General features: G+C 59.2%; 3 protein-coding genes across 5 annotated transcripts in view; all 3 read right to left on the bottom strand.

Annotated features, from left to right (window-relative positions):
* Positions 1-2,542: 2,542 nt before the first annotated feature.
* On the bottom strand, positions 2,543-10,969 carry DECR2 (2,4-dienoyl-CoA reductase 2). Of its 2 annotated transcripts, none has more exons than XM_058035295.1 (9): positions 10,863-10,969; positions 10,720-10,788; positions 10,335-10,386; positions 9,062-9,197; positions 7,826-7,950; positions 7,265-7,358; positions 6,512-6,616; positions 5,343-5,560; positions 2,543-3,491 (listed from the first exon to the last, which is right to left on the bottom strand). In XM_058035295.1, exons 1-8 carry the CDS (start codon positions 10,958-10,960, stop codon positions 5,343-5,345), a joined length of 897 nt encoding a protein of 298 aa, XP_057891278.1. In that variant the 5' UTR covers positions 10,961-10,969; the 3' UTR covers positions 2,543-3,491. The 2 variants fall into 2 exon arrangements, with proteins under 2 accessions (XP_057891278.1, XP_057891277.1); XM_058035294.1 differs by having other exon boundaries at positions 5,372-5,560.
* A 2,167-nt stretch (positions 10,970-13,136) lies between these two features.
* On the bottom strand, positions 13,137-15,350 carry LOC131090147 (nucleoside diphosphate kinase, mitochondrial-like). The gene is made up of 5 exons (XM_058035301.1): positions 15,263-15,350; positions 13,684-13,814; positions 13,506-13,607; positions 13,326-13,426; positions 13,137-13,263 (listed from the first exon to the last, which is right to left on the bottom strand). The coding sequence occupies exons 1-5, from the start codon at positions 15,348-15,350 to the stop codon at positions 13,143-13,145; spliced, it is 543 nt and encodes a 180-aa protein (XP_057891284.1). The 3' UTR covers positions 13,137-13,142.
* Positions 15,351-17,770: 2,420 nt separating this feature from the next.
* The window catches only part of XPO6 (exportin 6), a 65,785-nt gene continuing 59,382 nt past the window's right edge, over positions 17,771-24,173 (bottom strand). For both annotated transcript variants that reach the window (XM_058035264.1, XM_058035265.1), the window contains exons 22-24: positions 22,637-22,735; positions 20,554-20,784; positions 17,771-18,417 (exon numbers count right to left, since the gene is read on the bottom strand). In XM_058035264.1, coding sequence (XP_057891247.1) covers positions 18,316-18,417; positions 20,554-20,784; positions 22,637-22,735 — 432 coding nt within the window. In that variant the 3' untranslated portion in view covers positions 17,771-18,315. The remainder of the gene's footprint in view (positions 18,418-20,553; positions 20,785-22,636; positions 22,736-24,173) is intronic.

Genomic DNA, 24,173 nt, shown 5'->3' with positions numbered 1-24,173 from the left:
CGCCCGCCCCGGGCCATGCCCCGCGGCCATGCCCCGCTCACATCGGGGCGGTGCCGGTACCGGTGCGGTCTCCGCGGCACTCACGGCTTTGTGCGAGGAACGCCGGCCCCGCCCGCCGACACCGGGGGCGGCCCCGCCGGTCCCGCCCTGCTCGGGGAGCGGCGGCTCCGAGCGCCGGGGCCGCGGGTCCTGCCCGGGACCGGGGATTAGGGGAGGCGGCGGCGCCACCGAGGAACAGCCCCGCGGCCCGCCCGCCCGCCCGCCCGTGCCGCCGCTCCGGGGCCGCCCGCGGACAAGCGGCAGCTCCAGCCCGGCCGCCGCCGCAGTAGCCGGGGCGGTGACGTCACTCGCCTGCCCGTCCGGTTGGCCCCGCCCCTCCGCGGCGCGAGCCCGTGCCGAGACCACGCCCCCTGCCCGGCTCGCGCGCGACGGGGGCGGGGCCGGCGGAGAGGGGCGGGGCCAGGGGAGCGCGAGCACGTGGGACCGGGGGGGGGCACCGTGAATGGGGACCCCAAATTGCCCGGCTGGGAAACCGTGCCCGGGACCCCAAACCTCAAACTCAAACCGTGCTCCGGGACCCCAAACCTCAAACTCAAACCGCACTCTGGGACCCCGAACCCCAAACCATGCTCTGGGACCCCAAACCTCAAACTCAAACCGTCCTCCGGGACCCCAAACCGTGCTCCGGGGCCCAAAACCCAAACTGCACTCCAGGACCTCAAACTGTGCTTTGGGACCCCAAACACAAACCCAAACCGCAGTCCAGGACCCCAAACCCAAACTGTGCTCTGGGACCCCAAACCACGCTCCGGAACCCCAACCCCAAACTGTGCTCCAGGACCCTAAACCAAACCACACTCCGTGACCCCAACCCCAAACACAAACCATGCTACGGGACCCAAAACCCAAACTGCACTCCAAGACCCCAAACCCAAACCGTGCCCTGGGACCCCAAACCCAAACTGTGCTCCAAGACCCCAAACCCAAACCGTGCCCTGGGACCCCAAACCCAAACTGTGCTCCAGGACCCCAAACCGCCCTCCAGGACCCCAAACTCAAACCCAAACCATGCTCTGGGACCCTAAACCAAACCATGCTCTGGGACCTCAAAGCCCTGTGAGAGGATCTGTGCAACAGGACTGCCCAGCTGCTCCAGGTGTGAGCCCCAAATCCCCCCGGGGAGATGAGCCGTGCTCCAGGACCCCCAACCCCAGTGGGGCAGCACTGTATGCCCCGGGATGCCTGAGCTGCTCCAGGGGGGAACCGAGCACCGGGACACCCCTGGGACCCTCAATGGGTTAATTCATTAATTAATGCCCGTGCTCAGGGCTCACAGCCTGCAGGCTCCGGGCAGTTGCTGGAGCACCGGGATGGCCCTGCTAACACAGCCCTGAGCTGCCCCAGCAGGTGGAATTACAGCCCCTGGGTATAATTAGCAGCAAACTTGATGAGCAAGAGCATCCCTGGCCCCAGTGACCCTGCCCAGGCCACGGCTGTGTGTGACATCTCAGGAGCAGCCTGGTTGGGCCACCGTGTGTCCCTGAGCACGCTCAGCCCCGAGAGCCAGAGCTCAGCAGCATCCCCAGGGAGGATGTCACCCCTGTCCTTCAGCCCAGTGCTGGAAGGACGGGAGCCCCCACTCCAAATCCTCTTCCTCAGCACAGCCATTCCTACAGGTGAGCAGGGCAGGAGGGGGCTCCTGGCTCTGTCCCACGGGAGGAAGCCTCAGGCATCCCCTGCAAAATCCCCTGGGCAACACAATTCCCCCTTCCCAGACAGCTCAGGCTGTGGGTTCCTGCATGGATGGGGCTGGAGGTGCCTGCAGGGCAGGAGGTGACAGCCCTGCACGGGGCTGGCAGGGAGTGAGGTCCCAGAACAGGGATGGAGGTGACAGCCCAATGCTTTGAGGCAGCTCTGCAGCCCTGCACGGGCTCCTGCAGCTCCAGGCTGGGCCCAGAGCTCTGTCCTTGCCCTGGTGCTGGGGACACGTGGCCACCCCAGCTCCCTCCTCCTGGGGTGGCCACGGAGCCAGGACAGCCCTGACAGTGCCCAAGTCACCTGGTGATGGTGGAACAGTGAAATCCACGGAGCCTCCCAGAGCAGGGCTGCAGGTCACAGATGAGGCTGCAGCTGGGCAGGAGGGCCAGCACACACCACACATGCACCTTCTCCAGGAGAAAACACATCCTGGGATCCAGCAAGAGCAATACTGCAGCCAAATCCCCAGAGCCCAGGCAAAGGATGCAGCCAGATGCCAGATCCCAGCCCAAGCACTGCATCCCCATCCCCCTGAAGGGCTGAGCTTCTCACCAAAGCCCTCAGCACCTCTGCTGCTGGAAGCACCTTCCCAGAGCAGGGGCTGAGCAGCTGGCAGGTCCCCAAGCCCCTGGCCTGGAGCCTTGGGCACCACAGAGCCCAGGACCGGAGCCACACAAGGCCCTGGCAGTGGGAGCAGTGGCTCTTCCCCTCCCTCAGTGCCCAGTTTGGAGCAGTGAGCTGGGCAAGGCACTGGTGCTCGTGCAGCACAGAGAGGCATCACTGCTCCAGGTGGCAAGTTCTTTATTTGTGGCCTGGAGGCAGGAGTAAAACCTGGCAAGTCTACAATCAAGTAGGAAATACAATTAAGTGGGAGAACAAGCTTCATTGAATCCAGGGTGAGCCTAAAAACTACCAGCAGCAGCAGAAGGGTGCACACGAGCAGTGTGTGCCCCCAGGGCAGCAGGGACAGGGCTGGCTCCAGCAGTGCCATCCTGCAGCCCAGCAGGAGGAAAGGATTGCACTCCAGCTCTAGCCCTTTGCCTGAGTGTCTGCAGGACACAGTGTGACAGACAGATGGCTGTGGACAGACCACTGGACACACAGTGCACAGCTGGGCCTGGGGCATCTACCCTCACACCACCTCTGCTCCCAGGAGAGGGGCCCAGCTGCATCCCAGGAGCACTGTCCCAGCCAGGACCCCTCAGGGGACACAGCCACCTCCCCCTGCCAGGGTTTCCCCTCCCAAGAGTTGCCAAGGCAGAACTGAGCCCCCCACACTGGGTGACCCCAGGCAGGCTGAGCGATCCCCCTCCCAAAAAGGAGCTGCTGCTGCTGCTGCTGGGGCTCCTGTGCAGTGCTCAGGCTAAGATAGGGGAGGAAGAGGATGGGTACCCACGGGTGGCACTGCCTGGGGCTTGGCAAAGGCCACAGGAGCAGCTTGGAGGGAACCACAAAGGGCCAGTGACCATCTGAGCCCTCCAAGCTGTCTCTGTGTCACAGCCACAGCAGCTCAGAGGGCAGCAATGGCACAGGGTGGGCTTGGTCCCCACCCAGCACCCCAGAGCTGTGTCCCCCAGGCAGACACAGGGCTGGCAGTGTCACCAGAGGCTGTGGCTGTCAGCACTGGCTCTGGGAGATGTCCCCACACGGTGTCCCAGGTCACGTCTGTCTCTCTGGCAGTCAGTCCCAGGCTGTCCATCAGTGGGGTTGGTTTGCTCCTGCAGCCCAGACATCTGCAAGAGAGGGTGGAGGTGGGGACAGAGCCCTGCTGGGGCCTGCCAGCTCAGGGAGGCTCCCAGGAGGAAGGCAGGACACCCCTTCCCTGCCAGGCTGCAGGAATCCATGGAAGGAAGAGGCTCTGGGGACTCTTGGTGCTCAATCCTGCTGCTGGGGCACAGAAAATTGGCATCAGGTTTCTCTAGGGGAATCTCAGGTGTGTCCGGACAAGTGTCCACAAGACACCACATCACAAGCCAGGCTCAAAGGGAAAATCCAGCAGGTTCTGCTCATCCCAAGTCATCCCTAGAACTGGCCATGAGGACACTGTACCCACTGGTCCAGCAGCCGTGCCCCAGGAGAATCGTGGTTAAGAATCATCATTTAAGTTGGAAAAGCCCTCTAAGACCATTAAATCCAACTGTTCCCCCAGCACTGCCAAGGCCACCACTAAAACATGTCCCCAAGTGCCACATCCACACGGTTTGTAAATCCCTGCAGGGATGGGGATTCCTCCACTGGGCAGCTGTGCCAGTGCCTGACTGTAGGAATGTGCCCCCTGTTGACCAAGTGACAAAATTATCCTTTGTGTCCTTAGAAAGGAAAAAAGGCCAAAAGTTTCTCTCCTGGATCTGGTAAAAGGACACCTCATAGGACTTGGGGACTTCACCTCAAACTGAAGGACAGCCAATTGGATAGAAAAAGTACCCCCTGAGCAATTTACTAGAAAAATGAGACAACAAAGGAACTAATGGCTTTTGTGAGGTGTGTTACCAGGAGCAAGAACCTCTTGCACCTGGCTGGGTTTTTCTCTGTAAAGAGTTTTGTTATTTTGCCTTTTCTTAAAACTTTTTAGTTTCTGACACTACCACAGAAGCCATCCTGCTGATTTTATGCCACCTGAGGTATAGATCTCTGTTGTGGTGTGCTGTAATGTCCCATTTTGGCCTTCCAGGTCATTCCCCCAGGTGTGCCTATACCTCTATCCCTTCCCCCTTGCCCCCATGCTGAGTGAGTCCTGTCAATCAGGCTGAACATTCCAGCAAGGCGTCGTGTGGTTGGTCAAGTTCAAAGGATGCCCCTATGCCCAGGAGTCATTGGCCTGTCTGGGTGTCATCTTCCCCTGAGACCCTGCCCCTCTCACCTGGTTGGTGCTCACCTGTACCTCCCCTCCCCCTGTCCCTGAGCTTAAAAGGTGATCAGACCATGCGGCCGAGGTTCTGTTGGAGCAGCTCCTCACGTTCAGACCTCTGTAACCATGGAATAAACCTCTGGACATTAAACCCTCCAGCAGAATCCTCTCCTTTTTCTCTTCACCATCGCCTGAAGCCATTCCTCCTGAGGTAAACGGGGTTCCTAACAAGCCTGGACTTGTTCAGTGCCCAGCTGCAACCACCAGCAAGCCAAGGTATCTCTGGGGTGACACACCGCAGTTGCTGCCTTTGGCCTGGCAGCGAGGGTCAGACTGGCCCAGGCACAATCTAACTGGTAATATTGGGAGCTGTTTTTCCAATAGATCTCCAAGAGCTTATAAGACCTGGCTCAAGGAGACCATTACATCACCTGTCCACCCCTTCCATGAAGAAATTTTCTCTTAATACCCAACCTACACCTCCCCTGGCACAGCTTGAGGCTGTTTCCCCTTGTCCTGTCCCTGTTCCCTGGGATCAGAGTCCAAACCACTCTAGCTGTCCCCTCCTGTCAGGAGCTGTGCAGAGCCACAAGGTCCCTCCTGAGCCTCCTTTTCTCCAGGCTGAGCCCCTTCCCAGCTCCCTCAGCCTCTCCCCTCACAGCCCCCGTGCCCCAGGGAACAGCAGCGATTCCCTGAGGAGCCCTGCTCCAATCCCACGAGGGGGAAATGCAGTCACCTAGAGTTTAGCAGAGGAGGAGGCAATACCCAGCAAGGCAGAGAAGCTGTTGGGGGAGGTGAGCCAGCTGCCCCCGTCCACGACCAGGGTGGTGCCGGTGACGTAGGACGAGAGGGGGCTGGCCAGGTACAGCGCGCTGTGCGCGATCTCCGTCTTGTTCCCCGCGCGCTGCAGCGGGATCGCCGAAAACTGGTTGGACTTCTCTGCAAATTTCCCACCTAAAAGGAGCAGGAAAAAGTCAGTTTGGACCCATGGGAGGATTGTCCACCACCATGGCTGGCCAGGCACTGCAGCACTGCCCGTGGGGATGGCTGAGTGCTCCAGGGAACTGGGGTGAGATCCTGGCACTGCCCTGGGATAAAAACCCGGGAAGCTTTAAATGAGGAAGGTTTAAATAAATCACCAAGCCCAGCAGGGATTTGTACTGACCCAGAGAGCTCAAGGACCTCAGAAAGCTTTAGAACCAAGGAATGGTTGGGCTGGGAGGGATCTCTCCTTCTCCTCCTGCCCTGCCATGGCAGGGACACCTCCCACTGTCCCAGGCTGCTCCCAGCCCTGCCCAGCCTGGCCTTGGGCACTGCCAGGGATCCAGGGGCAGCCACAGCTGCTCTGGGCACCCTGTGCCAGGGCCTGCCCACCCTCACAGGGAACAATTCCCAATTCCCAATATCCCATCCAGCCCTGCCCTCTGGCAGTGGGAGCCATTCCCTGTGTCCTGTCCCTCCATCCCTTGTCCCCAGTCCCTCTGCAGCTCTCCTGAAGCCCCTTTAGGCTCTGGAAGAGATTCTGAGGTCTCCATGGCCCCAGAGCAGAGCACCTCTAACCCTTGGAGCATCTCCATGGCCTCTGGACCCACTCTAAGAGCTCCAGGTCTTTCCCACCCTCTGGGGCTGCACCAGCACTCTGCTGATGGACTACAAGAGGCAGGGCAGAGTTTTGGGGGAGCACATTCCATCATGGCATCAGGGAGCCCAAACTGCTGCCAAAGCAGTGCCCTGGGAGGTACCAGGGATGTGGGAAGGGCTCTTCCCACAGAGCTGTGCCAGCCAAGGCACAGCCCAGCAGCAATCCCCATGAGCTGTGTGGCACTGGGGGTCCCTCCCAGTCCCACCCCAGTCCCCTCCCAGCAGGGCAGTGCCAGGGCAGGGCTGGGAGCCCAGGTGCCTCACCCAGGCGTCGGAAGCCCTCGGTGCCCGTGATGGGGCCGGGGGCCAGGCTGTTCACACGGATGTTGTTGGGCCCCCACTCCACGGCAAGGTGACGGGTCATGGCATCTGGGGAGGGATTGCAACAGCACTGAGAAACAGAGCCAAGCCACGCCAGAAACTTCTTGGGAGGGGGGGGAAAATGCCACAGAACAGTGTGGCTGAGAGCAAAGAGCCCTGGAGGGGAGAAGAGCCTCATCCCAAACCCAGGCATGCAGCACTCACACCTATTCACCCCCACTGCCCCTCCCCAAGGTATCTTGTCACAGACATCTTTTATGGAAAATCCTTCCCTTAGGATTTTTCCTTCTGAGAAGCTGGGAGGCCTCAGGAACAAAATGTAAACAATGATTATCTGCTGCTGTGGAATGCAACAGGTGCATCTGTGATTGGCCCATGTTGGATGTTTGTAATTAATGGCCAATCACAGTCAGCTGGCTCGGGCTCTCTGTCCGAGCCACAAGCCTTTGTTATCATTCCTTTTCTATTCTTAGCCAGCCTTCTGAGGAAATCCTTTCTTCTATTCATTTAGTATAGTTTTAATATAATATATATCATAAAATAATAAATCAGCCTTCTGAAACATGGAGTCAGACCCTCATCTCTCCCCTCATCCTCAGACCCCTGTGAGCACCATCACAGCATCCTCCATGCCAGTATTTAGGAAGGACTGGCTTTTTTTGTGGCCCAGAGCCCCAGCAGGGTGTGTGCAGGTACCTATGGCAGCCTTGGCAGCCCCAGCGTGCACCTGCAGGGCCTGCCCTCGGTAGCTCAGGGTGGCCGTGATGTTAACGATGACCCCGCCGTGGTCCTGGGGAAGGAGAGGAGATGTGGAGTGAGGCAGGGAGCAGCACAAAGACTCACAGAGGGCTCTGAGGGACAGGAGAGCTGGGCTTGGAGGGACAGTCACCCACAGGCACTGCCAAGCCATCACTGGGGCAGCTCTGATAAATCTCAGGGGTGGGGCAGCCAGCAGGAGAGGTGGGACATGCAGGGTAGAAGGAAAGGCCAAGGGAAAGTGGCAGAGCTGGAAAGGGAGCAGGAGATCAGCTCCTCCAGGTGGCAGAGCATGGAAAGGTGCTGCAACAGCACAAAGCCCCAGGGCAAGGGACAGGAGGAGCCCCAGTTCAGGGCTGGGATCCCTGGAAGGGAACAGAGTGGATCTGTACAGGGAGGCCCCGGGTCCTTGCACTTCCCTGATTTCCCCAGGAGCACAGTGGGGTTTGACACTACCCCTGCCTAGCAGAGCCTCTCCTCAGAGCCCCCTGTGCCACTTACCCGGAAATATTTCTCAAAGAGCACCTTGGAGGTGTTGAAGGTGCCCAGGGTGTCGATGTCGATCACTGTCTTGAAGGCGTTGAAGGACAGGGCACTGGCTGGGCACAGGAAATTCCCTGCAGCACCTGAAGCACAGGGACAGACAGTCAGGGCTGGGACAGGTGTCAGGGCCCTTCTGGGACAGGGAGGGTGAGGGACAATGTCTGCATGCTCGGAGACAGCCCTGCTGAGGGATAAACTGGGGCTCTGGTGATATCCCAGCAGCACAGCCAGCACGAGGGGAGCAGGGATGATCCACACCCAGACAAACAGGGATGGCCAGGCAGCACACACAGATCTCTGCTTCCTCTGAGCCCCCAGTGTTGTGGTGTGCGATGTTGTGGTGTGCTGTAATGTCCCATTTTGGCCTTCCAGGTCATCCCCCCAGGTGTGCCTATGCCTCTCTCCCTTCCCCCTTGCCCCCATGCTGAGTGAGTCCTGTCAATCAGGCTGAACATTCCAGCAAGGCGTCGTGTGGTTGGTCAAGTTCAAAGCATGCCCCTATGCCCAGGGGTCATTGGCCTGTCTGGGTGTCACCTTCCCCTGAGACCCTGCCCCTCTCACCTGGTTGGTGGCTCACCTGTACCTCCCCTCCCCCTGTCCCTGAGCTTTAAAGGTGATCAGACCATGTGGCCGAGGTTCTGTTGGAGCAGCTGCTCACGTTCAGACCTCTGTAACCATGGAATAAACCTCTGGACATTAAACCCTCCAGCAGAATCCTCTCCTTTTCTCTTCACCATCGCCTGAAGCCATTCCTCCTGAGGTAAACGGGGTTCCTAACAAGCCTGGACTTGTTCAGTGCCCAGCTGCAACCACCAGCAAGCCAAGGTATCTCTGGGGTGACACACCGCAGTTGCTGCCTTTGGCCCAGCAGCGAGGGTCAGACTGGCCCAGGCACAATCTAACTGGGAATATTGGGAGGAAAACACCCTGCCCAGCAGTGAGCCCAGACAGCTGGGAGCCCTGGCAATAGTGCAGCAGGAGGGATAGTGCAGAGCGGCTCCAGAGCATCTCCATGGCCTCTGCACTTAGTCCAAGAGCTCCAGATCTTTCCCATCCTCTGGGGCTGCACCAGCACTCTGCTGATGGACTCCAAGAACCAACCCCTTAGGCAGGGCTGAGTTTTGGGGGAGCACACTCCATCATGGCATCAGAGAGCCCAAACTGCTGCCAAAGCAGTGTCCTGTGCAGCCTCACCATTGATGAGGATGTCAATCCTCTGGAACTCCTGCAGTGCCTCATCCACCGCGGCCGCGACGGTCTGTGGCTGCCGCACGTCCATGCACAGGGGCAGGCACTGCTGCCCTGTGGCTGCCACCAGCTTCTTCGAGGCCTGAAAAGACAAAAAAAACACCTGAGAGAGCCTGGCTGCAGCCTGCTAGCCCTGGGGCAGCCAGGGAAAGCTCCTGCATGGTGCAACCCAGCACGCTGGGCAGGCTGAGCCCAGGTACCTGCGTGGGCTGCCATGGATCAGCACAGCCCAGGCAACATCTCTGCAGGGCAAGGACAAAGGTTGGACCCCAGCAAGGCTTTTTTTGGCATGAGCCCAGGCATAATTGCCCTTTAAATCCGAAGAGTCAGTGGGCAAAAGGGCAAGGACAGAGCAGCCAGGTGTCAGGCTGTGAAACAGAGCAGCTCGGCAGCTCAGGGTTTGTCACGTGCCACCCCTATGGCTCATTAAGAGTAAGATTTTCCCCAGCAAATTAAGCACAGGGGAAACACAAGCTCAGCAGCAACTCCACACAACACCCAGAGCTGCTCCAGCCTCTGTTTTGGGCTCTGTGAGAGGTCCTGAACCCCAACAACACACAGTTGCACAAGCAGCTGGAGTCCTGGACTGCAGATTCTGTGGCCTCAGAAGACTCTGGCCCCTGAGGATTAAAAACCTGCTGAGCCAGCTTCTTCTGGCACATGAGCATGAGGGGGTGGGAAATAACAGCCAATCACACCTGCACTGTCCCCTCTGCCCCAAAACACAGGACACCTGTGCAACCCACAAACCACACAGCCCCTGGCATCTGCTCCTACTCCACACTGAGCTTTCAGTCCAACCCTGGGCTCTGCCCTGCTGACAAAACCTCCCCCACAGCTCATTTCTGCCTCTCTCCCCTACAAAAAGACATCATGATCATGGAGTAGTCCTCACAAAGCAGGTTCCAGGTTAAAAGAGCTGTGCTGGAGACGGGGTGGGTGCAGCCCCAAACCCACACCCACACTGCTGGAGCGTCCGGGGCTTGCAGGCTGGGAAGCAATAGGAGGCAATGGGAAGCACTGGGAAGCACTGGGAGGCAATGGGAAGCACTGGGAGGCAATGGGAAGCACTGGGAAGCACTGGGAGGCACTGGGAAGCACTGGGAGGCAATGGGAGGCACTGGGAAGCCATTCCTCCTACTGCACTATTGCCAGGGCTCCGGCTCCACAGGCAGAGAGCAGAAGGATGTCGGGGGCTCGCAGGTGAGCCCGCACTCACCTCGGCCACCCGCTGCAGGTTCCTGCTGGCAATGACGGTGCGGCAGCCGTGCCTGCGGGGAAGGGGCAGGTGAGACGGGCCGGGCTCCCCAGCGGCACCCCGGCATCAGCTCGGGGGCTCCCTGCAGGAATCGCTGCCGCTCCAGGCCCGCGGGACGGGGAGAGGCAGGGCCCGGTGCCCGGAGCCTCCCTGAGGGCTCTGCCGGCCTCGGCTGCACATCCCGGGGAAAGGGATGGGACGGGGGAGAGAGAAGAGAAGAGAAAAGAGAAAAGAGAACAGAAGAGAAGAGAAGGAAAGTGAGGGGAAAGAAGGGAAAAGTGGGGAAGAGAAGAAGGGGAGAGAAGGAGAGAAGGAGGGGCCGGTGCCAGGGCAGGGGCTCCCGCACCTCATGAAGATCTCGGCGATGCGGAAGCCGATGCCGGAGCCACCGCCGGTGATGAAGGCCACCTGGCCCCTGTGGGACAGAGGCACGGTGAGAGCCGGGCCCCGGGGAGGCGGCCCCGCGGCCCCCGGGGCGCTGGCACTCACTGGAGCAGGTCGGGGCTGAGCAGGTGCCGGTACTGCGGCAGACACTCGTCCCCGTCCTCGTCCGGGGGCACCAGCGCGGCCATGGCGGCCTCGGCCATGGCGGGGGTGCTGCTGCTCACTGCGCCTGCGCGGGCGCCGCCGCCGTCGCCTGGCAACGGGGAGCGCTCCGGGACACAGCGACACCGAGCGGCCACGGCGGGAACTGCAGCGCGGGGAGAGCGGGGCCGTCCAGGGCTCCGGTGAGATCCCGGTGAGATATCACAGAGATAACGCAGAGATATTCCAGTGAGATATCCCAGTGAGATATCCCGGTGAGATAACCCAGAGATAACCCAGAGATATCCCAGTGAGATATCCCAGTGAGATCCCGGTGAGATATCACAGAGATAACCCAGAGATATTCCAGAGATATCCCAGTGAGATGTCCCAGAGACATCCCAGTGAGATATCCCAGTGAGATATCCCAGTGAGATATCCCAGTGAGATATCCCCATGAGATATCCCAATGAGATATCCCAGTGAGATATTCCAGTGAGAGATCCCAGAGAGAGATCCCAGTGAGAGATCCCAGTGAGATATCCCAGAGATATCCCAGTGAGATATCCCGGTGAGATCCCAGTGAGATATTCCAGAGATAACACAGAGATATTCCAGTGAGATATCCCCATGAGAGATCCCAGAGATATCTCAGTGAGATATCCCAGTGAGATATCCCAGAGATGTCCCAGTGAGATGCCCCAGTGAGAGATTCCAGGGAGATATCCCGAAGAGATCCCAGTGAGATATCCCAGTGAGATATCCCAGTGGGATATCCCAGTGAGATATCCCAGTGAGATATCCCAGTGGGATATCCCAGTGAGATATCCCAGAGATATTCCAGTGAGATGTCCCAGAGATATCCCAGTGAAATATCCCAGTGAAATATCCCAGTGAGATCCCAGTGACATATCCCAGTGAGACATCCCAGTGAGATATCCCAGTGAGATATCCCAGTGAGATATCCCAGTGAGATATCCCAGAGAGATATCCCAGCGAGAGATCCCAGCGAGAGATCCCAGAGATATCCTAGTGCTTCCAGAGATATTACAGACATATCCCAGAGCTGGCCCTCTGATCCCTGTGCTCCCAGTGATATCCACCTTGCCAGTGCTGTCCCAGTGCTCCCAGCGCTGTCCTGGAGCTGTCCCAGTGCTCCCAGTGATATCCACCTTGCCAGTGCTGTCCCAGTGCTCCCAGCGCTGTCCTGGAGCTGTCCCAGTGCTCCCAGTGATATCCACCGTGCCAGTGCTGTCCCAGTGCTCCCAGTGCCGTCCCAGTGCTTTCCCAAGTGTCCCAGTGGCCCCCGGTGCCACCCAGCGGTGTCTCAGTGCTTCACAGCGGCATCCCAGCACCTCTCAGCGGTGTCCCAGTGCCACCCAGAGGTGTCCTAGTGGTACCCAGTTGTGTCCCAGTGCCACCTAGCGGTGTCCCAGTGGCTCCCAGTGGCTCCCAGCGTCGCAGGGCGCCCCCAGTTTTACAGCTCAGACCCCAACCCGGTCTCTTCCCGTCACTTGCACAGCCCAGTTCTTCACAGGGCCTCCCAGTACAGCCTGAGTGCTCCCGGAGCCATCCCAGTCCATCCCAAAACTTCCCAGCACTATCCCAGTTTCCCACAGAGCTCCCCAGTACCGATCCAGTGCCCCCCAGGAACAGTCCATGGACACCCCGAGCTTCTCAGAGTCTCCCAGGGACATCCCAGTGCCTCCCAAAGCTTCCAGTACCAACCAGTACCTTCCATGGATGTACCAGTGCCTCCCAGAGCTTCCCAGTACAGCCCCAGGGCCCTCTGGGGACATCCCAGTTCCTCCTAGAGCTTCCAGTACCAACCAGTACCTCCCACGCATGTACTAGTGACATCCCAGAGTTTCCCAGTACCACCCCAGTGCCCTCTGGGGACCTCCCAGTGCCCCCCATGATCACCCAGTGCCTCCCAGAGCCTTCCTGGGACACCCCCAGTGCCCTCTGGTGTTACCTCAGTACATCCCCAGAGCTTCCCAGTGCCACCCCAGCTTCCCAGTGACATCCCAGTGCCTCCCAAAGCTTCTCAGTGCCTCTGCAGGGACATCCCAGAGCTTCCCAGTGCCCTCTGGGGACATCCCAGTGCCTCCCAGAACAGCCCCAGTGCCCTCTGGGGACATCCCAGTGACTCCAGAGCTTCCCGGTGCCATCCGAGGGAGGAGACCGGAGCCAGAGCTGGGGGCACGGGGGTTTATTGGGGTTTGGGGTGCCCCGGCCGGGGCCCTAGAGCCCGTAGATGTTGTCCCTGTCGCTGCTGTCCCAGGCCACCAGCTCGTCCCGCCGGAACCAGAAGCCGATCTCCCTCTGGGCCGTCTCGGTGGAGTCGCTGGCGTGGACCACGTTCCTGCGAGGGGACAGGGATGGGGACAGTGCCACGGCCCCGGGGTCCCGCCCCCGCGGCCCTACCTGGTGATGTGCACGCTGAGGTCCCCGCGGATTGTCCCCACGGCGCTGCTGTCCCCGACCATGGCCCGCGTGCACCGCACCACGTTGTAGCCCTCCCACACCTGCGGGACAGGCACAGGGACAAGGACAGGGACAGCTGAGTCCCCCGCGCCCCCCAGGACCCCCGGGCTGTCCCCTCACCATGGCCACCACCGGCCCCGAGGTCATGTAGGCGACGAGCGCGGGGTAGAAGGGCTTCAGCCGCAGCTGCTCGTAGTGCTGCTCCACGAGCCTCCGGTCCGCCTGCGGCAGGGCGGTGACAGTGACACCCGGGCGGTGTCCCCGCCAGCCCCGCTCCCGGAGCGGTGTCCCCGGCTACCTGGAGCAGCTTCATGGCCACCAGCTTGAAGCCGCGGCGCTCGAAGCGCTGGATGATGTCCCCGAGCAGGCGCCGCTGCACCGCGTCCGGCTTGGCCAGCAGCAGAGTCCGCTCCTGCAGCGCCGCGGGGGCTGCGCGGGTCACTGTCACCGCCACTGTCACCAGCGCGGGACACCGGACACACCCGACACCGGCACGGCGGCAGCAGGGCCCCGAGCTCGCCCCGCCGCACTACGGGCTGTACCCGGCCCCGAGGTGCCGATGGGAACCCGCCCCCATGGCTGTCCCCATCGCTGTCCCCATCCCGGGGCGTGTCCCCTGGCCAAGCTGTGCCTCTCAGGCTGATGGAGACGCGTCACAAAGCCCTGACGGGTGCTGGGGACATGTCCGTGGCCAGAAAACAGCCTTTAAGCCAGCCATGTCTGTGCCTTGTCCCCGTGTCCCCGTGCTGGGCACTGTCCCCTGCCTGGCCCCGGGCCTTCCCCCCGCCCCGTCACAGCGCTTCGCTGCTGGAGGGGAAAATCGGCGACCGAGGGACGGCAGGGTCCGGTCCCGGTGTCACCCGAGGGACAGCACGGTCCGGTCCCGGTGTCACCCGAGGGACAGCACGGTCCGGTCCCGCTGTCACCCGAGGGACAGCACGGTCCGGTCCCGCTGTCACCCGCGGGACAGCACGGTCCGGTCCCCGTGTCACCCGAGGGACAGCACGGTCCGGTCCCGCTGTCACCCGAGGGACAGCACGGTCCCACACCGCCGCTGGCCCTGCCGCGGCTGCGCCGCAGGAGGGGACAGCAGCCCCAGGGGACAGCGCATCCCGTCCGCTGGAGGGACAGAGGGGACAGGAAGGAGGGGAAGGGAGAGAGGAGGAAGGGAGGGGACATTTCTTTCCCAATCTCTTCGGGGTCCCGTCCCGGGCTGGGGGTGGCCCCGGTGCTGGCGGGGACAGGAGCCGGACAAACCGAGCCCGTGAGCTCCCCCGGGCACTGCTGGGCACGGCTCGGCTCTGCCAGGGCACTGCCCTGTCCCTGTCCCCCGCATCGAGGTCCCCCCAGCACCGCCCTGGGGACACTGAACCCCTTGGGACCAGCTCCGGGCTCTGTCCCACCCTGGGACACGGGGCTGGGGACAGCAGGGCCTGGCACTGACTTGTCCCACGAAGGGGTGGCAGGAGCCCGTGAGCCGCCACCCTGGAGGGACCGGGGACACTGCGAGGGGACGGGGCACCGAGGGGACAGCGTGGGAACGGGAGCTCTGAGGGGCGGCACAAGCAGGGGACCGGGAACAGGATGGGGATGAGGACAAGGTCCCCAGGAGCAGGGCAGGGAAGGGGCTGAAGGCCCCCAGGGATGGGGACCGGGGACACTGGAGCAGGGGTGGGGACAGGTCCCCAGGGGTAGGATGAGGGTGGGGACAGGGTCCCCAGGGGCAGTACAAGGGTGGGCACAGGGTCCCCAAGGGTAGGATGAAGGTGGGGACAGGGTCCCCAGGGGTAGGATGAGGTTAGGGACAAGGTCCCCCGGGCAGTACAAGGGTGGGCACAAGGTCCCCAGGGGCAGGACAGGGACGGGCCGTGTCTCACCGGAGCCGTAGCAGCGGGGCGCGGCGGGGCTCAGGCCGGGCTGTCCCCGCGGGAGGCTCCGGGCCAGGCAGCGCCCCAGGGAGCCCATGGCGGCCCCCGCGGGTCCCGGCCGCGCTCGGTCGCTCTGCGGAGGCTTTAAGGGCCGGGGACGGGTCAGGATTCCGTCCCTCCCCTTAAAGGCCGCCGCGCCTGCTCGGGACATCCCGGGCCGGAGCATCCTCCCCATGCAGAGCATTCCAGCACGGAGCATCCTGGCACGGAACATCCCGGCTTGGAAGCCCAAATCCTGCCAGGGTGGGAGCACAGCCCACGGCCACCCCGAGGGGAGCCAGACCCTGCCAGGACCCAAACCTGGATCATGCTTTGCCCTCGATTCAGCAGCAGGGAGAGGCCGGGTCAGCCCATGCCAGGCTGAGCTGGGGCACAAGGGCAGCTGGGGCAGTGTCCCCCAGCGGGCACACTCCTGCCCTGGGCACAGGGGGTGCTGGGGAAGGGCTGCAAGGCCCTGCCAGGTGGGACCCCTGTGATCACTTCTCCAAAGCCCATTCCAGACCCAGTTTGGGAAATCACTCTCTGCTGGGCTTCCCTGCACTCTGACACCTCATGGGAGAGCAGCCTGGCAGCTTGGAGCCTGCTTCCCAAATCTGTGCTCATCTGAAGGACTCAGGAGTGTCCTGAAGAAACAAGTGAGGGTTGGGCTCGATCCCAGTGTCCCTGTTCCCACCCTGCCTTCCCAAGGCACAGGGATGGGGGGACAGAGCCCCTGCCACAGCCTGGGGGGCTCTGGGGACCTGCTGTGCTCAGCACTGTGACAAAAACACCCCAGTGCCTTCCCATGGGCAAATGGATTCAACAGGCTGTGGAAAAGAGCCCCAAACAAGGGGCTGGAGGTGGGAAAGGCCCCTCTGCCAGGCCAGGGGGAACAGGACAGAAGGGTGGCAAAGGGGAAAGAGGTTTTAGGACAAGGGGTGGCAGATTGGAGGCTGGGCTTCGGTCCCCTGGCAGCTGCTGGCACTGACCAAGGGAAAATCTACTTTCACCCTGTGTGAAGGCAAAAAGGAGAAGCAGCTTGAGCCTGGAGAGGTGTGCTGGGATGGAATCCCTTCAGCCCCAAAGGGAAGTGCTGGAGGAGGAGGCTGCCAGCTCTCCATGCCCCCCCGTGCCCCCCAGGGCAGGGCAGAGCTGCTGGGGGTGCCCAGGAGGAGCTCAGGGGCAGGGCCAGGGCTGGACCCTGCACTGGGGGCGGCTGCAGCGTCACCAGCAGGAACAACGAGGACCCCAAGTGGAGACAGGGGCACTGCTCCAGGTGTGGCTGGCAGGGAGTCAGGATGGCACAGACCATCACCCCCTTCCTCCCCCCTTCCTCCCTCTGGAGGCAGCTCAGCCCTCACTTGGCAAGGCCTGGAGCAGGTGAGGCCCATCCTGGGCACCTGGACTCTGCTCCAGGGCAGGGAGCACAGAGATCCAGCTCGTGCCAGCTCGGAGCCTGGATGCAGGGATGGCACAGATCATCCAAGAAGCATCCACCATCCCCCATGACAAACGGGCACAGGGAAAGGGGCTTGTCCACAAAACTGAATCACGGGAACCATGGAGGAAGTGCTGCCACACTGCAGCTCACCCCTGGCACCTCCCAGCTCACCCCTGGCACCTCCCAGCTGTGCAGGTGCAGCCACAGCACTGCCACATCTCCAAACTCTCCCAGGAGAACATCCAGGAGTGTTCCCTTCGCAGAGCCTGAGGCTTCTCCTGTCCCTGCAGCTGCCCACTTAACCACAAGGAATTAAGAATTATTCCACAGAATCATGGAATGGTTTGGGTTGGAAGGGACCCCAAAGCTCACCCAGTGCCACCCCTGCCATGGCAGGGACACCTCCCACTGTCCCAGTGTCCTCCAAGCCCTGCCCAGCCTGGCCTTGGGCACTGCCAGGGATCCAGGGGCAGCCACAGCTGCTCTGGGCACCCTGTGCCAGGGCCTCCCTAGTATCCCATCTAACCCAGCCCTCATTCAGCCTAAGGCCATTTCCCCTTGTCCTGTCACTCCATGCCTCTCCAATTTAATCTATTAAACATAAAAATTAGGACTGATCTAATACTGCTTCCCAACCAGAGAGCTCAGGGAAAATAAATAATTCCCAGCTGCATGATCAGAGATCCACAAGCCCCACAAGCTGCTCCTGCCTGGCTGGTGTCTGGGATGTCACTGGGCAGAGGGTGAAGTTCAGCTCCAGGCTCCCTGGGAATGGGGGATTTCTTCCTTTTCTTCCTGCAGACACTTCATGATCAATTCAGACACTTGTGCTGGAGGGAATGAATGGATCACCACAACACAGGAGGAGAACAATGAGGAGACAGCAGAAGAGGCCTCCACTGATCTGCACCTTCCAGCAGCTCCTGGACTTGGGATTCTTGCTGGCTGCTCCTCATTCCCAATCCTGGGAAAAGCTGTGGATCACTGCCTGTTCATTTATATTAAATGACCTACAGGAAAACGAACCCAGTCCCAAGTTATTTAAAACAACAAAGTAAGCACTTTATTCCCATTAAGCATGTTGTTTTAGTATCACAATGGAATGATGAGAAAACGTTTACGTTTAAAAAAAAAAACCCAAAAAAAGTCTCTAAATCCCCGCCAACATCGGGGAGGTTTTCAAGGCAATTTAAAAACAAAGGGAGTGACAGAAGTGCCAAACCAGTCCCAACGTCAGGAGACTCCTCCTCCGAGAGCTGGGCGGGGCAGGAAGGTGGAATGACACGAAGGTACGAATGTCTGAAGTGGTCTTTGGCGCTTCTGCCTCGCGTTTCATACGGACATGATCTCTCCAGACACCTCCAGATGCAACAAAGTGCTACGGGAGCAGAGGGAACGCCCCGGGAGGGAGAGCGATTTCCCGGCAGCCGGGATGCCCCGGGGTGGGCATTAAGACACATCCTGCGGCTCCAGCTGCGGCCTCGGGCTGGGCAGGAGAACTCAAAGGAAGCGGTGGAGCGGTGAAGGCAGCGCCGGCCGGGGCAGAGCGGGGCCGGGGGCGGCACTCACTCCAGGGCAGTCACTATAACTTCACAGTGCCCGGGGGCAGGCTGTCGTTGCACAGTCTGTAATAGCGCAGGTCGTTCACCAGCCTGTGCACGTTCTGTGTGAACGAGGGCAGGTCCTGCAAGGGAGACCACAAAAACTGCTGGGAACGGACTCACAGCAGAGGGGTACCGAGAGGGGCAGGCAGCCAGTGGGTGTTCACACCTGAGCAGATCCACCCTGACTCAGTCTGAGCCCAGGGAACTCCAGGCTCTGGGGCAGAGATGGTTTCAGAGCTGACTGCAGGGATCCAGCTCTGCTCCCATCTCAGCTTGTGCAGCCAGGCCCCAGAGGAATGGGCGTGGAATCCTGGAATGGTCTGGGTTGGGAAGGGCCCTAAAGCCCACCCAGTGCCACCCCTGCCATGGCAGGGACACCTCCCACTGTCCCAGGCTGCTCCCAGCCCTGCCCAGCTTGGCCTTGGGCACTGCCAGGGATCCAGGGGCAGCCACAGCTGCTCTGGGCACCCTGTGCCAGGGCCTGCCCACCCTGACAGGGAACAATTCCCAATTCCCAATATCCCATCCATCCCTGCCCTCTGGCACTGGGAGCCATTCCCTGTGTCCTGTCCCTCCATCCCTTGTCCCCAGTCCCTCTGCAGCTCTCCTGGAGCCCCTTTAGGCCCTGGCAGGGGCTCTGAGGTATCCCTGGATCCATTTCTCCCCCAGCTCTCCCAGCCTCTCCATGGCCAGATTCAGCACTAATTCCTTGCTGCCCACCTGCCAAGGCTCCTGGGTGTCACACACTCTCTAACAAGGGCTCATATTCCTGTTGAACAGTCACCTTCCAGAGCCAAGCAATTCCCCCATGGCTCCATTCCCACCCTCATCCTCAGTCTCAAATTCCCTCAGGACAGGGAGCACTCAATGGACAACCCTCAGTAATGGAAGCCAGAACTTGCTACTCTGCCATGATATTCCACACATTTCCTTCCCTGCTCTGCCATGGTATTCCACACATTCCCTCCCCACACATGAAGGGTTTGCAGGGATTGTGAGCCTGTGCAGGTACTCTCCTTGCTGTAACCCTCAAACATCTGGCCAGCAGCTGGAGCGAGATTTAGGCAAGGACCTAAGCGTCCCACCTGTGAATGCATCAGCCTATTCCAGTGAAACCTTCCTCCAGGAATCACCTTCCCTGACTCCCACAGCACCCTGCAGCCTGAGGGGTGATGGCAGCTCTGTCACCTCCACTGGGACCCCCTGGCTGAGGATTGCTGAGCATGGAACTGCTGGGAACAAAAGGCACTGCCTGGAGACACTGCCAGTGCGTTCTGGCTGCCAGCAACCAGGACCCTGCAAGTCCTTAGAGCCACAAATGCCACCTCTGAGCTGATACCCAGACCCTGGGGAAGGACTTCTTGTTCCAGGTTGCAAGGCAAGATGTTTTCCATTACCATCTGTATGGCAGATTATCTTTGTCAAGTGGGCAGTTTGCCTTATCTCTGAGTGACTACAATCACTCCTCCCTTGGGAGGGGACACCTGCTGATAACAGCTATTGAATGTCACTGCATGGCTGATAAGAACTACAGCATCCCATTGGGAGATGTGAGCCCAGAGGGAGGAGCCAAGCATTGCTGCCCAGATATAATCCAGAGGGAGGAGCCAAGCATTGCTACCCAGATAAAATCCAGGGGGAGGAGCCAAGCATTGCTACCCAGATATAATCCAGGGGGAGGAGCCAAGCATTGCTACCCAGATAAAATCCAGAGGTTTTGAGACACCAGCACGGCTTCTCCATGGGATTCCCCGGAGGAGCAGCAGCTGCCTCTTCTTCCACTGGATCTTCAGAGGAAGAATACATCCTTCTCTACAGATCCCCCTTGCTCCAACAGAACCACCCCTGACACTGCAGGAGGGCTGAGCCACAATTCCAATGGGACTGCCACCAACACCCTGACCCACAGGGTGTCAGGTTGGGTTCTGACTCTGTCAGTGTTGTTCTAGTGTTCTGCATTGTTTATTTTATCTTTTTATTTTCTTCCCTATTAAAGAACTGTTATTTCCTGCTCCCATAATTTTTGTTGTCTGAGAGCCCCTTAATTTAAAATTTATAGCAGTTTGAAATGGAGGAGTTAATTTTCTCCATTTCAGAGGAGGCTCCTGCCGTCCTTAGCAGACTCCTGTCTTTCCAAACCAAGACACTTCTCTTTCCCCGGAAGATGGCCTCCAATGCATCCTGGCAACAGCACAATGCTGCAGGCCCCTCCTCACCCTGTCCATTTTGAAGTTCCTCCCCAGCACGTTCTTCTGGTTGGAGTCCACGCCGTCACAGCTGGCCAGGAACTCGGGCAGGAAGGCGGAGTAGAAGCCATCAAAGTCCACCGAGGCCATGTTGTAGGTGGCGATGCCGATCTCCTCCTGCAGCAGGTCGTGGCTCTTGTGCACCAGCACCTGCAGCAGCACGTTCACAAACTGGAACAGCATCGTGGTCCTGAAGATCTTCTGCACAGGGAGAGGGGCACAGGGTCAGGGGACTTCACAGGAGGGACAAATCCAGCAAGGACAGAGGGGCCACGGCCTCAGAGGCAGCTGCACACTCTGGTGAGCACTGAGACGATTGTCTAAGCCAAGCCAGATCAAAAATGGCCTAAATTAGATCAAGTAGTGTCAGATTGAGAGTTAATGTTGAATTTGGCCACACTTACCTCATGGTTTGGGGCTTCAGGGAGAGCTCAGAGCCCCTGCCAGGGCCTAAAGGGGCTCCAGGAGAGCTGCAGAGGGACTGGGGACAAGGGATGGAGGGACAGGACACAGGGAATGGCTCCCACTGCCAGAGGGCAGGGATGGATGGGATATTGGGAATTGTTCCCTGTGAGGGTGGGCAGGCCCTGGCACAGGGTGCCCAGAGCAGCTGGGGCTGCCCCGGATCCCTGGCAGTGCCCAAGGCCAGGCTGGGCAGGGCTGGAAGCAGCCTGGGACAGTGGGAGGTGTCCCTGCCCATAGCAGGGGGTTAAATATAAATCATCTTTACAGTCCCACCCAGCACAAACCATTCCACAATTCCATGCTCTGACCCAAGTTTTAAGCATTGGCAAAGCCACCAGCATCAAGTCCCACTGCAATTCCAGCCAGGATTTCCCTGCACTCTTGGGAGCCAGGGAATGTGGCCAAGGGCCTGAAATCTGCCCCAGGCACCTGTGAACACAAAGGGCTGCCCTTCAGGTGTGACCACAGACAGGAAACTGTAAGCTCTGCTTTCCCAGGCTGACCAGATTCCCTGGATTCCAGATTTAATCCCCCATGGCAGCAGCTAAGGGGAGGTTACAGGACCTGGGTCCATGGAGATGGAGACTCTCAGTGGCAGTGAGCTGGGAACAGCAGACACCTGCAGCTGCCCAGCTGGGAATGCTGCAGGCACTCCCTGTGCCACTGACGGTCCCAACTGCTGCTCCCCCAGACACAGCTCACTGTCACTGCTCCCCCAGACAGAGATCACTGGCACTGGGTGCTTGTTGGGGAAGATGAAGCAGGAAAGCCTTATGAATATGATTGCCTGGCAAAAGATTTTGAGAATACAGAAACTATAAGCAAGATTGAAATAAAAGCAAGCTTTGAGATACCTCAGTTACTGAACAACAGGAAAACAATGGTGTGGCCAGCTGAAGGTGATCCCCTTTTGATGGAACAACACCCTCTGCTTGCAGGCAGGCCCAAGGGTCAGAGCAGACCCTGCCAGCTTGGCAGAAGGGGCCCAAAGAGGAGTTTATAGGGCTTAAAATGTAACACAGTATGGAAATGTAATGATTCCTATAGGCTGTATGGAAATGCTACAGGATTTGTATATTGTACTAGATTGGTTAGTGAGAATTAGAATATTCAACACAGAAGAAGATTTATTGTATTGTAATGGGAACCTTGCTCTCTTACCCTCTTGCTCTCTCACCCTCTCATCCTCTCTGCCCCTCTCTTCTCTCAGCCTGCTCTGAGCTGTGTTTGGCAGCTCCCAGCAGGGCCCTGCCCCCAGGCCCTTTGCAATAAACCCCAAGTTCCTGACCTGGTGCAGAGATCTCTGTCTCTGTCCTGACCATCCTACCCCCCGATGCTCCTACAGGTGCTCTCTGCTCTCCCTCACTGCCAGAGCAGGGAACACATCCAGCTTTTGTCTGACTGGAGCTGGGATCCCTCCCATCCCCAGTTCCCAGTATCAGGGGGGTGGTAACTCCATTCCAACCACACAAAGGTTATGGCACTGAACCCCCAAATCCTGACCTGGACTTCCAAGTAGTTTAAAAGCAGTCCCAGGACAGCTCCCACCTCTTCCATGCCCAGAGAGCAGAGGCCAGGCAGGACCCACCTTGTGGTACAGCTTCTGCTTGGTGTTCAGTGTCTCCAGGTAGAAGAGGTTCTGTTTGAACAGGTGAATGTCAGGCTGCAGGAAGGACTGGCCAAACGCCTGGAACAAAGCACAGAGGGAGGAAGGGCATGGAGAGCACCACAAACATCAGAGCTGCCAGCAAAAACAACAGCATTTTCACCCTGAGCCCAGGAGGAACCCCTGGCAGCCTCAGTGCAGCAAGATCACAAGAGACAGGCAGTTCAGATCAGCTGTGCTGCCAGCAGCTCCAGGTCTATGACATTTTGGTGGCAACATGGGCATATCCCTGCAGAGCTGGCTCCACTGGGAGCAGGCAGGCCAAGCTGGCACTGGAGAGGGCCAGGGATGCTGAGCCTTCCAGGCTGCTCAGGAAGGGCAGGGCTGCTCCTCAGGGATGTCACCTGAGGCACCACAGCACAGGGAACAGACCAGGACACAGCCCAGGGGGGGCTCTCAGTCTCAGCCAGGAGCCCAAGCAGTGTCACTGCCCTGATTTAGGATTTGGAGATGATTTAGGATTTAGGCCCTGGCAGCCTGTGCAGGGAAGAGCCCAGAACAAAACCTACTGGAGTCTGAGCTGAGGGCTGCACAGTGTGTGATCAAACATCTTTTCCACCCTGAACAGCTCCAAAGCACTGGACAGGGGATGAAGGTGGGTGAGGTCAGCTCTGTACAGAGACAGGCAGCAGGATTTTAACAGCTCCTCTTCAAGGCATTGTGAGCAGAAGAGTTTATTCTCCCACATGACCCATTTATTGTCAAATGGACAAAAATGACCCAGATCCCATCAAGACTGAACCAGTTCTGGCCTCAGATCTCAGGTGGAAATCAGCATCCAAACTATTAATATCCCCCACACAAAGCCCTGGCTGTGGGAACACTTAAAGAGCATGAAATAGGAGTTTTGTATTAGAGCATCAAGAGCCAAGGAGCAAAACAAGCAGTGCAGTGTTGTCACCCTCAGTCTGAACAGAGATTATTATATAAATATCTTCCAGAATGAGGCATTCAAGAGAGTTTGGAAGGGTTACACAGCTACAGGTGAAAGAGATGCTTGGACAGCCCTGCACAGGAGCCAGCCTGGCTGCAGTGACAGCAAAAGGTGGCAGGAGAAGGGAAAGGTCAGACAGAAACATGGCCCAGGTTATGTCATTGCAAGAGCTCCCTCTCCCCATGTGCACCACAGGGGACTCAGTTTCTCCAGGCATTCCACCAGGTGGAAACTCTCTTAAAGTTCTCCCACCTGCAGTCCAAAGTGATCCAGGAATTGCAAGGGAACTCATCTGGCCAGCTCTGACTGAACACATGGAACACAGCCTGTTATTCTTAAAAATTCTAATATACCAACCTGAGAAGGTTGGAGCTGGCTCTGTGCACACACTCTCTCAAGGGGCTCCAGGAGAGCTGGGATGGATGGGATATTGGGAATTGGGAATTGTTCCCTGTGAGGGTGGGCAGGCCCTGGCACAGGGTGCCCAGAGCAGCTGGGGCTGCCCCTGGATCCCTGGCAGTGCCC

Source organism: Melospiza georgiana, chromosome 16 (genome assembly GCF_028018845.1).
Source record: "Melospiza georgiana isolate bMelGeo1 chromosome 16, bMelGeo1.pri, whole genome shotgun sequence".
Lineage (NCBI taxonomy): Eukaryota > Metazoa > Chordata > Aves > Passeriformes > Passerellidae > Melospiza > Melospiza georgiana.
Note: the sequence above shows the minus strand (reverse complement) of the source record. Positions and strands in the feature narration are given on the sequence as shown.

What these genes read in the sequence shown, in the direction of transcription:
- DECR2 (XM_058035294.1), bottom strand. Translation starts at nt 10,960, where the DNA reads ATGGCCGAGGCCGCCATGGCCGCGCTGGTGCCCCCGGACGAGGACGGG. An exon ending in CTCAGCCCCGACCTGCTCCA is followed by an intron (nt 10,789 to 10,862) that starts GTGAGTGCCAGC and finishes TCTGTCCCACAG; the next exon opens with GGGCCAGGTGGCCTTCATCA. An exon ending in GGCTGCCAAGGCTGCCATAG is followed by an intron (nt 6,617 to 7,264) that starts GTACCTGCACAC and finishes ATCCCTCCCCAG; the next exon opens with ATGCCATGACCCGTCACCTT.
- LOC131090147 (XM_058035301.1), bottom strand. Translation starts at nt 15,350, where the DNA reads ATGGGCTCCCTGGGGCGCTGCCTGGCCCGGAGCCTCCCGCGGGGACAG. An exon ending in GCCCCGCTGCTACGGCTCCG is followed by an intron (nt 13,815 to 15,262) that starts GTGAGACACGGC and finishes TGACCCGCGCAG; the next exon opens with CCCCCGCGGCGCTGCAGGAG. An exon ending in CTCAGCGTGCACATCACCAG is followed by an intron (nt 13,264 to 13,325) that starts GTAGGGCCGCGG and finishes GTCCCCTCGCAG; the next exon opens with GAACGTGGTCCACGCCAGCG.